At 36.3% G+C, this 15,877-nt stretch overlaps 2 protein-coding genes across 2 annotated transcripts; one reads left to right on the top strand and one right to left on the bottom strand.

The window, feature by feature from the left end:
- Positions 1 to 6,916: 6,916 nt before the first annotated feature.
- On the top strand, positions 6,917 to 9,981 carry LOC108988019 (PR5-like receptor kinase). The gene is made up of 5 exons (XM_035682757.1): positions 6,917 to 7,337; positions 7,863 to 8,057; positions 8,228 to 8,308; positions 8,433 to 8,489; positions 8,607 to 9,981. Exons 1-5 carry the CDS (start codon positions 7,151 to 7,153, stop codon positions 9,689 to 9,691), a joined length of 1,605 nt encoding a protein of 534 aa, XP_035538650.1. The 5' UTR covers positions 6,917 to 7,150; the 3' UTR covers positions 9,692 to 9,981.
- A 278-nt stretch (positions 9,982 to 10,259) lies between these two features.
- On the bottom strand, positions 10,260 to 14,684 carry LOC108988023 (delta(7)-sterol-C5(6)-desaturase-like). Its single transcript, XM_035682761.1, has 3 exons — positions 14,286 to 14,684; positions 12,301 to 12,606; positions 10,260 to 10,745 (listed from the first exon to the last, which is right to left on the bottom strand). Exons 1-3 carry the CDS (start codon positions 14,512 to 14,514, stop codon positions 10,453 to 10,455), a joined length of 828 nt encoding a protein of 275 aa, XP_035538654.1. The 5' UTR covers positions 14,515 to 14,684; the 3' UTR covers positions 10,260 to 10,452.
- Positions 14,685 to 15,877: the final 1,193 nt, after the last annotated feature.

The raw sequence follows: 15,877 nt of genomic DNA, 5'->3' as shown, positions 1-15,877 counted from the left end.
TTTTGGCCATATGAGATAGACGAGTGTCCTCTCTACCCATCTAGGTTAATAACTCCAGCTTAGACTCCACGAGGTCATTATCATCATCATCATTGAAACAAACTTGAAGGCGGTTTTCTAGATTATCAATATGCTGCTCTAACTCTTTAATGATAATATTAGTCCTACCAAAGACCTGTTGATTCAAATCCTTAAAAGTCACCTTCATCCTTTTTAATTTAGACGACAAATTAATAAGCCCAAACCCAAACCCATCTTGCTTCCACACCCCCTCCATAAAACGAAGAAAATCTATATGATCAGTCTACATAAACTGGAAACAAAAGGGACTAGGCCCATACCTGAAAGAATCCTAACCCATTTGGATAACCAAAGGGGAGTGATCAGAGGTAGTACGAGGCAACACCTAGAAAAAGATATTAGAAAAACAATTAAGAACATTAGAATCAATCAAACAACGATCTAACCTTGCCCAACTACAAGCCAATCCGCCTTGGCCGTTACACCAAGTCATCTTTGGTCCTTTGGAATTTATGTCCAGCAAGCCACAGTTCTAAATGCACATATTGAAATCTTCCATAGCTGCAAACAGATGAGAACGGGCACCTCTATGTTCTGAGTCATCTTTAATGATATTAAAATCTCTACAAAGAATATATGGAAGAGTACCATGACGAGTAGCCTCAAGATCCTCCTAAAGGGATTTTCTTTCAATGTGGTTGCACTTAGCATAAACAATGGTGAGAAGAAAGACATGACTATTCTCCTCAACTCTCACAGTAACATATTGATTGGACCCATTGAACAGATACAACTGAGTTCCACAACAACCAAATTTTTCCACCATGCACTTCATTAGTGACAAAGGGATCACAACTAAGCCAGCCCAAATAATCAGGAATTTTTGCCTCCAGCAGAAAAGGCTCCGCCAAAGCTAAAATATTATGTCTATAATTGTTAATAATTTTTCTCAACCACGCTTGAGAAGTGCTCACACCCCTGATATTCCAGAAAATAATGGGACTAATCATAAATTAAGTTTTGAGAGGCAAATCACAGCCCTAGTAAAGCTTCTTTTTTGAATCTTTCCAATTACTAGATTTGGTCCCTCTGAGTCAGTACAATATTCTTTACTAATATATTCCTTAAGTCTATCTCGATCTGGCTCTGGATCGAATTGGGAATCACCGGACAATTCCTTTTCATTAACAATTTTAGCATCTATATTCCGAGCCACTTGATCACTGTGAGCTACCCTATATTCGGCACTGGCCTGACTTGCAAACAAGGACCCAACATTCTCTGACTGAATACCACTAGAATCAATCACCCCTTGAGCAACTAGAGGCCCACGGTCTTGTTGGCCCACTTCTCTATCACATGAGCCCACAACTACTTCCACTTGCACCAGTTTTTTTCCCTACACTACAAAATCATGCGAAAAAGGGATAATAGCTAAACGTTTTGAGCTAGAGCCACCACTAGAGCCACCACCGGCTCTAGTATGTATTTTTTAATGTGTTTTTTTTATAATTATTTTTTATAGAAATCTTTTTAATACTTTTAAATATTTTAAAAAAAATAAAATAAATTTATAATATTATTAAAAAACACTTCTTTAATCATAAAGTAAAAAAAAATAATAATTTCTTTTACTTTATGATTAAGGAAATTTTTAATAATATTATAATTTTTTTATTTTTTTTAAATATTTAAAATTATTAAAAAAATCTATATAAAAATAACTGTAAAAAAAATATATAAAAAAATACATGTGGCTCTGTCATTTTCCTTGAGCTATGGTCCCCACCCAAAATCATTTCTGCAGAGCTATGGTCCCCTAGTAGCATTACGGGAGCTTCACCGTTAGACACACATGCATGGTCCCCACCCGAACTGAACTCTGCAGCTTTATGGCCAGGAGCACCCGAGGAGATCATGTCTACATCTTCATCGCCATCTTGCAAAAGGCTGTTAAGGTCAGAAACGTCTGCATTTGCATGCGTGGTGAGCTTTCTGAGTTAAAGCAAGCCGCAATTTCTGAGTTAAAACACACGGCTTCACCCGAAATCATGTCTACACTATGGCCACCCGCATCAACGTTAGCTGCGGCTTCACCAAAAATCACGCTGCACTTCCTATCAGAAACATTTTTTTTCCCATCCGAGACTAACCTTTCAAGATCAGAGGCACTAGAGTCCCCACCCGATACTAACACCATTTGTTGGTCCTCCATTGCTGGTTTTTTCGTTTCTTTATTTCCAGCCATGGTTGAATCTTTATGAATCTCTTGAACATTTGTATTACTAGGGCCCCCCTCTAGATTTAGTTCTTCCTCTACTACCTCCTTTTATTCCTTTCCTAAACCAAGTCTTCCGTATTTTACCTCTCTCTCCCTGGTCTTTTTTCTCCTCCCGAGTGCAGGTTTTTATGTTGTGCCCTTGCCTGCAGCAACGAGAGTAGAAAGCTGGTAGGGTTTCGTAAAACACAGATTGCAGCCAGCTCGAAGGCTGGTTTGGAACACCAATCCAGAACTCTTCCACCAAAGCCTTAGAATTATCCACCTTGATACATACCCATGCTCCATCCGTTTTCGTAGCACACTGAGTGCAATTGTCCCGGCGAATGAAATGCCCAAGAAGTAAAGTAATATTTCTCAAGAAAGATTCGTGATAATAATTCGGTGAGAGGCCAGGCAAAAAGAGCCATACTGGCACCGAGGATGGTTCTTGATCTTCAACATAATCTGGACTCCATTTGAAAACACGGTATGATTCACCGTCTATCTCACAAGCCTATCTGGAAAAACCTTTAAGGAAATCATCTTCATTAGACAACCTGACAAAGACTAATCTAGGGTTAACCGTCACCGAAACCATTGGCTAAGCAACCAACCCCCACAGACGTCGACAAAATGCTATAATATTGTCCAATGATAGCCGTTTGCACAGAAACTTCAAAACCATCGAGAACTTGAAAGGCTGTACAGAACGCTCAATTTCCTCCTCGTAAAGAAGACATACGACACTCCTTCAAAAACCTTTAATGGACAAAGGGGCACCTGTACCTCAGGGATAGGTTAAGGTGTCTACGCCACCATATCAACGTAGGATCTGAGCGACCCTGGGGGATCCAGGGCACCTCGACAACAACCATGCACTCAACCTTCAATCCAAAAGACTTGAATGAGCTAGCTGGAATGCACTTAAGTAATATTTACTCCCCCCTCATCCTGCTCTTTATCATGACTACCGGCATCTTCTCTCTCTCTCTCTCTCTCTCTCTCTCTCTCTCTCTCTCTCTCTCTCCATGATGTGGTGTGTGGGATTAAATTTATTGACCAAGTGCATGCTGGTAATTTTACTGCAATAAATTATTTTTCTTTGGCGTTAGAATGCTTTCTTTTTCGGATAAGAAATTTAGAGATAGCAAGGCAAAACTTGTCTATTCCTCATAAATAAAATCTGTTTTTACTGATTAAAAAAAGGCCTGGGCAGAACCTACTTCTGCAAGACTATTTAAGATCTTCCTCCCGAGTCACGAAAGAATAGATATATTTTGATGAGTAATATTTTTTTATGAGCAATCACGAAAGAAATATATAAGACTAAAAATCATATATTTTTTTAAAGCTATTCCTGTTGGTTTTAAACAATGAAAGCAAACAAAGAAAAACAGAGAAATTACTTGACAAACCTCAACCCTTTTAGTTTACGGATTGATACTATGGTTCTACTATCATCTTCCATTGATCATGCTTTTATAAGCTTACATAGAGACTCACAAAATTCATTTAAAACAGAAATACAACTTCCAACACAGAGTAATAATAGGAAAGCTTAATATAATAAAATAGAAATATCAAGAGTTTCTAGAAAATAAACATCACAATAACTGATCTTCAATACTCATCCTTGATGTGATTTCCATTTACATCAAGCTGTGATCCGAGAAACTGAAACTTGTCTCTTGGGAGTGCTTTTGTGAATATATCAGCAAGATGCTCTTCTGATCTACAAAACTTCAAAGCAATTTCACCATTTGATTCAACTTCACGCAAGAAATTATATTTAATTGCAATATGTTTATTTCTACAATGATGGACTGGATTTTTGGCAATTGCAATTGCTGATTTGTTATCATAGAAAATTTCAGTAGATTCCAACTATTTCTCCCCCATATCTTCAAGTATTCTTCTCAACCAAATGGCTTGGTTTGCACAACTTGCAGTTGCCACATACTCTGCTTTAGCAGTTAATTGTGCCACATTGCCTTGCTTTTTCGAACTCTAGGAAAACATAGTAGATCCTAGACTAAAACAATAACCTAAAGTGCTCATCAAATCATCACATGAACCTGCCCAATCACTGTCTGTAAATCCCACCAGCTTTGTATTTAAAGTTTTCTTACACCAAATACCAAAGCTGATAGTTCCCTGCAAGTATCTCAAAATTCTCTTGGATGTTCCAAGATGTATTTGGCTAGGATATTGCATGAATCTTGAAAGTAAACTAGTGGCATACAAGATATCAGGTCTGGTGTTACACAGATACAGCAAACTTCCTACCAAACTTCTATAAATCGAAGCATCCACCTTATTTCCACCATCTTCCTTTTTCAATTTCTCATTAGGAATTAATGGAGTTGCCACAGGTTTACAACCTAACATATTCAATCTTCTTAAGAGATCTTCAATGTACTTCCTCTGGGAACAGAAGATTCCTTCTGCTTCTTGATTTACTTCCATTCCTAGGAAATAATGCATATTTCCTAAATTTAAATTTTTCAATTTTTCCAACATTACTTCCTGTAAAAACCAGATCATCCATATAAAGAGTTACAATGATCAAATCATTACTATTTTGAGACTTTACATACAAGGTAGGTTCACTCTTGCCTCCTGAAGCCTTTCTCAATAAAATATTGATTGATTCTCCCATACCAGGCCCTTGGTGCCTGTTTTAATCCATACAAGGCCTTTTTCAGTTTATAGACTTTGCCTTCTTCTTTCTCGAACCCCTTGGGTTGATCCACAAAAACTTCTTCTTCCAACACCCCATTTAGGAATGCTGATTTCAAATCCAATTGCAAAACTTTCCAACCATTTTGAGCAGCAAGTGAAACTAAGGCTCTAATGGTCTCCATCCTTGCAACAGGAGCAAAAGTTTCATTGTAATCTATTCCATGTTGTTGCACATATCCCTTGACAACCAACCTTGCTTTATGCTTCAAGATAGAGCCATCCGGATTTAATTTAGTCTTATAAATCCAACTCCTAAGTTTCATTTTTCTCTATCATTTTAATTTCTTCTCTCATAGCTCTCTGCCAAACTTCTTCATTTGAAGCTGCTGCAAAACTATTTGGCTCAAGTGTAGCATAATTACAATGCTCGTATACTTCACTAAGAAGTCTTGTTCTTCTTATTGGAGATTCAAGAGTTGACTCTTCTTCACTGTCATCAGAGAACACTTGAGTAGCTATAGGACTTTTTGTGTGAGTTTGCTGAATATGACTTGTTTCTGCTTCAGCTTCTTCTTCTTCTTCTTCTATTAATGACTCAATTGGTACCTCTACACTTTGTTTAGTCACTTTCTCAGCTTCCCAATCCCAAGATGCATTTTCATTAAACCTTACATCTCGGCTTACAACCAGTTTTCTTGTTTTCAAGTTGAAAATTCGAAAACCTTTTGAAATGTTGTTGTATCCCACAAATATCCCTCTTTCTGCTTTCTCTTCCAGCTTAGTTCTCTTTTGAGATAGAACATGAATATAACAAATACAACCAAACACCCTTAAGAAACTTGCAGAGGGTTTAATTCCACTCCAAGCTTCATAAGGTGTTTGACTTTCAACTGCTTTTGTAGGCACATGATTGAGCAAGAACACAGCAGTGTTCACTGCTTCACCCCAGAATTCTTGGGCAATTTTTTCTCAAGTAACATGCATCTTGCCATTTCCATGACTGTCCTATTCTTTCTCTCGGACACTCCATTCTGTTGTGGAGAATAGGCCACAGATAGCTGATGTTCTATCCCCTTAGCTTCACAAAAAAATTGCAGCAGAATCTGATACTCAGAGCAAACCATCTGAAACTGGAACTTCAGATAAATTTGAGTTGGGTTCGGATCTCCCGGAAGTTTCGAGGAACAGTTTAGATAGTCGACTGGAGAAGTCTAGGAAGTAGACCAAGCCTGAAAAGTCTCGCATGAGCACTGACCGCGTAGACAGGTTTAGGAGAAGAAAGGGCTTAGTCTGGTGATGAATTTACAATCACAGAAATTGAATAAGTGATGCTCTAGTATTAATTATACTTGAGATGGTAATCTATTTTCACTCATTATGTCACGTGTGATGTGTCAACTCTAATATGGAATATACCACCAAGGTGAGTGAGTATATTAACGTGTAATATGGAATCATGTGTACTGAGGTGAGTTTGTTCCTCCACGCAATTTGATTTTTGTCTTTAATTTGTATGTATGCTCCGACATCAAAAGGAATTGTGCATTTTGTAAAATCAACAACCTTGTTTGAACACAAGAAATTTAATCATGCAGTTTCATATAATTTTCTTTCTTGGGTCCGTCTCTTTTAAGTTGAGAAAGTTTCGTGCGTCGTTCTCGGATCTAGACATCTATCCTTTTATATATGCACTCTCTCAAAACAAGGTGTATTTATTATTTTAATTATTGATTGCTAATCATGGAACTTTATAAAAAGTTTGAAAACTCATTTCAAAAACTCCCAATATACACGCCTATGACCGACCGAAAGGCGTGAAAGACTTGGCAAAGTCTTGCTCATCAATCCTTGGGAAAAGCATAGACGCGTCTGGATCTATCTAAAAATAAATAGATATAAAGTGACGCTTTCGCTCGAATTGCTTCTTTTTCTACGTCCGCGAGTCAAGTAAATAATTACAAACGATGAAAAAGATTCATGTCTACGTTCTAAGATTCTTAACTGATATATTCCAGCATCCTCTCTGTCTTGAGGGACAAAAGTCTCCATCTTTCTCCCTTATTATGATTGGCAATCACTGATGATCTCAAAATAAGTAGTTTCTCAAATTTTAAGTTGAATTAATTCCTAGTCCTCTTAATTTACTCTCCATCCCCCCCATCTTGATAAAGCTACCTACAATTAATAATGCGTTCGAGCAGACAATCATCTGCTTATTTCTTCATGTTAGCATCGTTCATCTTGATTTCCATACCCACTTCTTTCTGTGCTGAAAACCAGAAATTATATGCAGCAAACTGCAACAAGCCCTTTCTCTTCCTTTGCGTCAGTACCCGTACTCTTTATCCACGAAAGTTGGCATCAGAAAATGCAGGTGATCTATATTTTCTCCTCTGATATATATTTCTCTCTCTCTTCTTTTTTTTTTTTTTATTAATGGTTGCATGCTGGTATAACGAAGAAGTTGGGATTTGCAGTTTTGTGAGAATGCATGCTCTTTGGCCTTGATCTTATGAATTGTAGCCTAAGGTGTATTTTCTGCTTAATTTGTGTTTAATCTCCACTAATCATATAGTTGGGAAGATGATTAGCGTGATATGAAAGTCCCATGCTTGTACAAGTACAACCCATATCTTTTTTTTTAAAAAAAAAAAAAACCCATACCTAATTTATAACCAGGCATCACAAATCACAAAAAAGGAATATATATATATTATATATCTTACCACTTCTTTTTCAAGTTTTTTCCTTAAATATTTCTTTTACGAATTCTTTGCTCTTATGCTTAATTTGGGGATAAGGTAATATCTCATTATTATTTATTATTTTATTATTATTTTTTACATATTTTTTATTATTATTCAATATTCTATCGTTACATTTTTTATTATTATTCTAGCGCCAGCCGCAACCCCGGGTCCACCCGCCACCCCGCTCTCCAGACCGCCGCCACCGCCACCCGCCACCCCGCTCTCCAGACCACGGATCAACAGACCACCCGCCAAGAGAGTAACAATAAATAGCGCAAACGCATCAATGACTGTAGGATCCACTGCACCATCACCAACGCACGATCCGGCTTTTGAAATCCCAGGTTGAAAGAGTCCTCTACCCCCTTTTTCGATTTTATGGTTACTGGTTACAATCAGAATTGAAGGGCTATATTCTGTAGACGAAAATCACAGATCAAAAGCTTGTATTAAATGGCATGGATGTTTATTTACGACTGATTTAGTTTCTTTTTCTAATTTCTCCTTCTCTCAGTCCCAGACTTGCCACCCATTCCCAATATACAATACTACGCGCCAACACCAGAGCCCACCTTTTCAGATGACGAACCGAGAGGTGTGTTGAAAAAAGAGTTATTAAAAATTAAATTATGTAGTACATTTTTATCTTTTTATATTCATGTAGCGCTTAAACAAGTATCTAGCTTTTCTAATAAAATTTACTTCTCTTCTTGTTGCAGGGTATTATTATCCTTCAAAGCACAAGCGGGCCATGTGGCAGCTTATACTTGGCATTGGTATGGCATTCCATATCACGTTAAAAAAATATATATACATATATTCTAATTTTGTCCCTTTTTTTCTTTAGAGTTAAATGAAAAGCCATTATAATACTATTATTTCTTTGTGTGCAGGCATGGCTGCGATTTTAATTCTCTCTTTGGTAATAATCTGCAGCGTTAAAAGAGGATACCATGCAATTCTCTGGGGGAAAAAGGATGCAATGAATGATCGGAATAGTGCCGAGGAAATGATAAAGAATTATGGATCAATAGCCCCGAAGCGTTACACCTATTCAGAAGTGAGGAAACTGACCAATTCCTTTAGAGATAAAGTAGGACAAGGTGGATTTGGAGTTGTATACAAAGGAAAGCTTCCTGATAGTAATGGACGTATCGTTGCTGTGAAGGTCCTCAGCGAGGCCAAAGGTAATGGAGAGGAATTTATTAACGAAGTGGCCAGCATTAGCAGAACTTCGCATGTTAATATAGTCAATCTTTTGGGGTTCTGCTATGAGAGGAATAAAAGAGCTCTAATATATGAATTTGTTTCTAATGGATCTCTTGATAAGTTCATATATGACGAGGGAACTTCAGTCACAAATTGTCATTTGGACAGCCGAACGATGTTCCAAATTGCAGTTGGCGTTGCTCGAGGACTAGAGTACTTGCACCGAGGTTGCCGGACAAGGATTCTACATTTTGACATAAAACCTCATAATATACTTTTGGATGAAGATTTGTGTCCCAAAATCTCTGATTTTGGCCTTGCTAAACTATGCAAAACAAAAGAGAGTATTGTGTCAATTACAGGCATGAGAGGAACTGCAGGATTTATTGCACCCGAAGTTTTCAGTCGGAACTTTGGTGGAGTCTCTCACAAATCAGACGTTTATAGCTATGGAATGTTGGTTCTTGAGATGGTTGGAGGAAGAAAAAATTTTCAAACTGGAGCATCTCATACCAGCCAAATATACTTTCCCCACTGGATATATAACAAGCTGCAACAAGAAGAAAGTTTTGTTAATACTTTTGGGGATATAACAGAAGTGGAAGAAGACACGATAAAAAAGTTGATAATAGTAAGTTTATGGTGCATCCAAACTAATCCTTCAGATCGACCATCGATGGCTAAGGTGATAGAGATGTTAGAAGGTATCATTTTATCTCTACAATTTCCACCAAAACCTTTCCTGGATTCCCCTACAAGGTCGCCTTAAAATGCTTCCTCAACTTCACTCATAAAAAACCAACCATTTCAAATGGTTGTGAAGTTAGAATTTTGTTAGTAAGGGGCTAGCTTATTTGAAGAGATATGACCTCCTTATGTATGTGATGTGTGTGTTTATGCAAAATATTAACAGACAAGTTGTAAATTTAATTTCACAAGTTGTAAATTTAAATTCACAGATATTAAATAAGGATGCTTGTTGAGCAATTCAATGGTTAGATGCAAAGAATGATAATTTTAATGTTGAGGAAATCATAAAGGATTATGCATCTATAACCCCAAAGCAATGTACTTACCTAAACTCATTCAAAGATCTGTTAAGACGTTGGCTCACGGAGGGTATTGGCAAGAGGTCTTTCATTGCATTAACTAGAATAATTGAGACAGCCGGACCATTCTTTAGCGAAGGGATAAAATCTACCAAAGCAATCGAGTAAGAGAGCCCAGACACCAAAATGATTCTGGAGACTTGATTTTTCAAATTTTGCAATGCCTGCAACTTTTTCACTCCAGGGTGGGAGCAAAATTGAGTACATGGGTTTGCGAGACAGGACTAACTGATAGGGAGAAAAAACTTCCATTGATAACCATAAATCTCCCTTATATTTAACTTTTGACATTCTGAAGTCATGGACAACAAAGAAAGTGATAATGAACATGATTTTCATGCAAAGACGGCATAGAAGAAAACAATCCAACTAACATCTTAAAAGTTTCAAAAACAGATGGACAGGTGTGAAGGCAAGAGCATCATATATCCTTCGATTCATCATCCAGGGGGTCACGAAGAGTGCCAAAGATCCAATCCATCCATATGGTATAATGGCCATAGTTATGACGGTATGTCGTATGATGAATGGTGTGGTAGCCAGCACCCATAACAGGCCATAAGTTGCCATGGATGCAATCGTGAATGTTTGCTGTCCATATACCCTCAATGAAGAGGAGCAATACGTGTGTCATAAAATGGGTTGGCACAAGAAATAGTGCTGTGACATGTGGTACCGCCTGCAATATCCCATCGAGCGGGTGAAAAGCCAAACCTGACATAGCAGATATATCATAGTTTTAATTAGGTCATTTGATCATAATAAGACTTCCAAGCTGTGAAATCCTGATAAGAAGGTAGATGTCTAGTAGACATGAAAATTTATATATTGTCCAGAAAATTTATGCGAGGCTATTTATTTAAGGAGTGAACCAATAAACGGTGATTCCAAATTAGAAATTACAGCCACGCTCAAAATGCAAACACCACTGCAGTTGCTTTAACCCCGTTTGCATCTCTAAATGACGATGTGACTGGTGTAAAAAAGTAAAGTTTCACAAATCCCTGAGAGAAAACTAGCGAGGAATTGGTTCTTCAACAAAATGATCGTATATCAGAATTTACAGAAGCCTAAAAGAAATGAATTCCCATCAAGGCCAGAATACAATTTAAATTAAATAATACTACACTATTAAATTCTACCTCACTAATTTAATGTTTCAAGCAGGGTTTACCAAATTGGTTTTAATTTTGGAGTATCTATTTCTTCTATGACTAAAATCAACGATGGAAATCTAGCCCGACATGGGGTTCCATGGAAAAGACAAATGAAACTGCAGATAGCCAAGCTCAACTCAAGCTTTGAGCTCAGCATGAAACAGAACATGACTTGTAACTGTCTACATGACACAGCTTTATTCTCAGCTTGACTCAAGTTAAGTTAGCTTGTTTAGAGCCATACACATTACACACACTGGAACTCTACCACTCATTGTACTCAGCATCAAACTAAATGCTGCTCTTGTCTTGAGTAAAATATATATATTTTTTTTTTGTTGGCACCGGTTGTCTGGGAACAGCGTCCCAACTAATTCCAAGGATGCACAGGCCCTAGACAAGGAGTTTCCTGCAAGTGCACCTTGAATAATTCAAGGGAAAAATCTCCCAGTTCGATGGCCCTAGAAATTGTTTGCACCCAAGAGGATTTGAACCTAGACCTAGAGGGAGCATACCACCAAAACCAAAGCCTCTACCACTAGAGCAAACCCCTAAGGGTTCTTGAGTAAAATAATCAATTTGGTCTACCCAAGATGACATGGAACATAAAAGGAGAGCACAGATAATTACATTAGCACCAACAAAATTTTGGGATTTGGGAGGAAGCCGTTTATTCTGCTTGCTCCCATTTAGGTAACACCAAGCCCCTTCTAATTTTTCCAAAGTGAAAATAACAGGATATCGAGAAAGTCAAAGTCCAGGAGATATGGCCAAGGCAAAGTCATGGTGTGGTATCAGAACATAGAAGTTAGTAAATCCATTGTTTCCAAACACGTTGGTTGAAAGAGTCACATGCCATCACTTTATGCAAAGGAGGAATTACAGCCAAGTTATACTCCCAGTGGTTGTTATATTCAGTCAACAGATTCCGGTGGCACCATGTTCTAATCTTTATATCATTCCTAGTGCTGGACATTTCATAGATAATACTCCTTCAACATCAAACTATAACATCTAAGTCAACTTATATAAAACCAAAAATCCAAAAGATGACATATGCAAGCATTTGAGATAAAACCGAGGAAACTAAGTTCAGCAGATTGAGAACTTACCAGCAAATGGCGAAAGCGTATTTTGTTTGTTGTAGATGTGATGGGTAGCATGAAGATGCTTATAAAGAGGTTTTATGTCATGCAGCTCTCTATGCATCCAATAAATACCAAATTCCACAATTATAAGATAAATCACTAAATACAAAATGTAGGCAAGCCAACCTACATCGCTTATTCTTGGAAAGCACTTTGTCCAGCCATTTTCAACCATGTACTCAGAAATAGTTGGAAGAGCAGTGTACCATGGCATAGCCTTCATAGAAACATATATTTGCAAGAGCATGGCTTTGTTGGATGGAATGGCATCTATTCAACATATCCAACAAAGATGTTAACATGAGCCCAGATTGAATCCATTTTCTTATTCGTAGATCAAAATAAAATACAGGACAATGGAAAGCTGAAGTTTCACAAATTAACCTGCCAATCAGTTGGGTTGTTACAAACTCATATTTACAGATTCAAGTCTTGTATTTTTCCCTAATTATAACTCAATGTACCAACAACTATCTAGAGTTCCTCAAATTTGGAAGAGAGCTCCTGGAGTTATACCTTGCACTTACAATTGTTCTATTCATTCTTGAGCCATCTAACTTGAAAGCAGAATTAGTGACATTGAAAATCTAGCAGACAAGAAAGCTGAAAATCTGAAAGAGCTAAAATAATAATTGCATATTCTACCCTTGCAAACATACAGGTATAATTGCTCCCTGATAAAGGTCCCATGAAAAAGCAAGCAAAATGGTATTTGATACATAATATACCCATTACCAAGAGCTTAAATATTAGAGAATAAGTAGCCCAGAAATGTTCTCAGAGGTAAGTAACAATATGAGTAACACGATGCATCTAGAATGAAGTTTTGCCTTAACAATGGCTCTCTCCTGGCTTGTTTCCCGGTGGTTATGAAAACTGTCACAAGATCCTAAGGCTCGTTTGGATTCAGAAACCATCTCACCTCATTTCCTCTCATCCCATCATTACAATTTTCTCAAATTCCCACACAAAATATAATAAACAATTCAACTTTTTCAAATCTCATAACAATAATAATATTAAAAAATAATATTCTAATAATATTTTATTCAGCTCATCTAAAACCATCTCATCTCATCTCACTATCCAAAAGAGCCTAAGAATAATTGAAACTTAAAACATCTATGTATGTACTTCGAAATCAAGGGGGTCACAAGGAAGACATACATCATCGTCCAAGCACATCAGTATATACTATATAATCAATCAACTACAAGTTTCAATTGTTGAAACTATACATTTTGATCAAAGTCCTAATAAATTAAGAAAACATATTGCTCTGTTAACATCATTTTTCAGGTAAGTATTCGCCTTTTCCTTCCCCATAAAAATGGGATAAAGGAGACAGGGATTATGAGCTCAATTAAAGTCACGCGATTAGAAAGTATCGACACCAAAAGAGGGCGCAGAAAATCTTGGAATAGACATCCACCATTCACTACCATGTGATTTGATAACTTTAAAAAAAAAAAAAACCGCATATTTTAATTTTCTTGCTTTCTAGGTAACGAGAAGCTCGCCCTATTTATGCCAAGTAGACATATTAAACTTAACTTAGTGGAGGTATCGTCAGAGAAACTTTTCAATAACATATCCAGATTTGACAAGAAAGTCAAAAGGTAAGTAAAAACATCTATTTCTTTCCATTTTGGTTTTACTACAATTAGCAAGAAAACGGAATTCATTTCAAGTGAAGGAATCAAATAAGAGAATTGAAAAGATGAGGAAGTACAGCCAAACAAGACCTACTTGGTACCAAGAAAAATATATCTATGGACCCATAGAGGCAATCAATTTTGATTCTACCCATCAATTATCTGAAAAATGGATGCCATGACTGATTGGATAAATAAGATAAAATCGAATAAATAATTAACAACCAAGTATAACCCCTCTCAGTCCAAACCAAACAACCAAAACTCAAACAAGACGAGCAAAAAAGTATATACCATTAGGAAAATATACGTTGCGCTTCCAGTAATATATGTAGAAGCACCAGAGAAAGCCAGAGATGAAGTAGACTAGGACGCCACCTATGTAGTTGCGAAGCCATGTCTGGAAGAAGTGGGGAAGTGGGTCCCAAATCTTGGTCGGCAAGAGACTTCCCAGCACAATGCGGTTGAATAAGGAGGTCTCGTCCACGAACAGTTGGAGATATGTACTACCATGGTCTTCCATGGCAACGGCTCGCAAGAGAACGTGGCCGGCGATTAGAGCAGAGAGAGAGAGAGAGAGAGAGAGAGAGAGAGAGAGAGAGAGGAGAAGAGACGGTCAGAGCTGGAACCAAAGAAAAGATTCCTATCAGAATTATATGACAACTCAAGAAGGAGGTCAGAAAATGAAAGGGTATTTTACATGTGCGACACAAACAAGAAATTGAAACTGAAACTGAAAGTGTTCAGTTTTGGAGCTTTCATAGCCTGTATGGATGACCATCGTGGTTAGTGTGCGTCCATGCAATCAAGTGGTAAGAGTAATATTTATATATTTCGACACAAGTGTTTTCTGTTTTGAACATGTTTATTGTGCTCTGTTTTAATTAATATTCACTAAAATAAATGACGAAGACTTCTTTGGGCTAAAGCTCTTTTATTTAATGGAAATAATCTTTGTTAGACAGTGATTCGAAGATAAAAGAATGTTTGATGAAAGTATTGAATGGTGATAAACTTCATGATTTGCGTTTACTTTAGTCACTACCTTGTATTTAAGTATTTTCTCTAATATATTATGTACTTAAACTATGCCTATTTATTTGTTAATAAAAATTTCTTATTATTTATTAAAAAAAAAAAAACGAAAACTTGAGTTTCAAGTAAATTAATATGGCAAAAAGCCAAAACTCACTTTCAGAAAATTTAAAAAAATGGCAAAACTCGAATATTAAAAGACCACCGAGTGTGGAAGATAGGTATGATTTGTATGAAAAAAAAAAATGGCAAATATAATAGGATTAAATTATTTATATAAATGTTAGTTTTTAATGACATGCCATCTTATATTAAGATAAGAGTAACAAGAATTCGTATTTTATAATTATTTAATAATTATTCATACAAAACATTTTTTTTTATACGTAACAATGATGAAGAAATTGGGAAATGATTTTTAATGTACGGGTGAGGAGTTGAAGGCGTACGCAATGTAATGATGCTACTCGCTAATCTCACACTGTACATCTTATATAAGAGCATTCTCTATGATTAGCTAAAAGTTAAATTCAATGAAAATTTAACTATTAGATCATAAAATTACTAACATTGAATTAGCTATATTTCAAATATAGCTAATTCAATGAGAATATAGCTACAGTAAAGTCTAAACTAATTTCTAAATTTGGAACACATTATTCATTCATCAAATCACTTTTATATTATTTATTTCTCTCTCCTTTTAATATTAATTATTTTTCTCTCTATTTTAAATGACAATTGAAAAAATATAATTAGAATACAATTATTAATTAATATATAATATTATGAATAGTAAAATATGATAAAATAAAATAAATTCATAATTAAAAAAATTAAAATTTTTTTAA

This window comes from Juglans regia, chromosome 1, assembly GCF_001411555.2.
Source record: "Juglans regia cultivar Chandler chromosome 1, Walnut 2.0, whole genome shotgun sequence".
NCBI classification, from domain to species: Eukaryota; Viridiplantae; Streptophyta; class Magnoliopsida; order Fagales; family Juglandaceae; genus Juglans; species Juglans regia.
The sequence above is the reverse complement of the archived record's forward strand: the minus strand, read 5'-3'. Positions and strand labels throughout refer to the sequence as shown.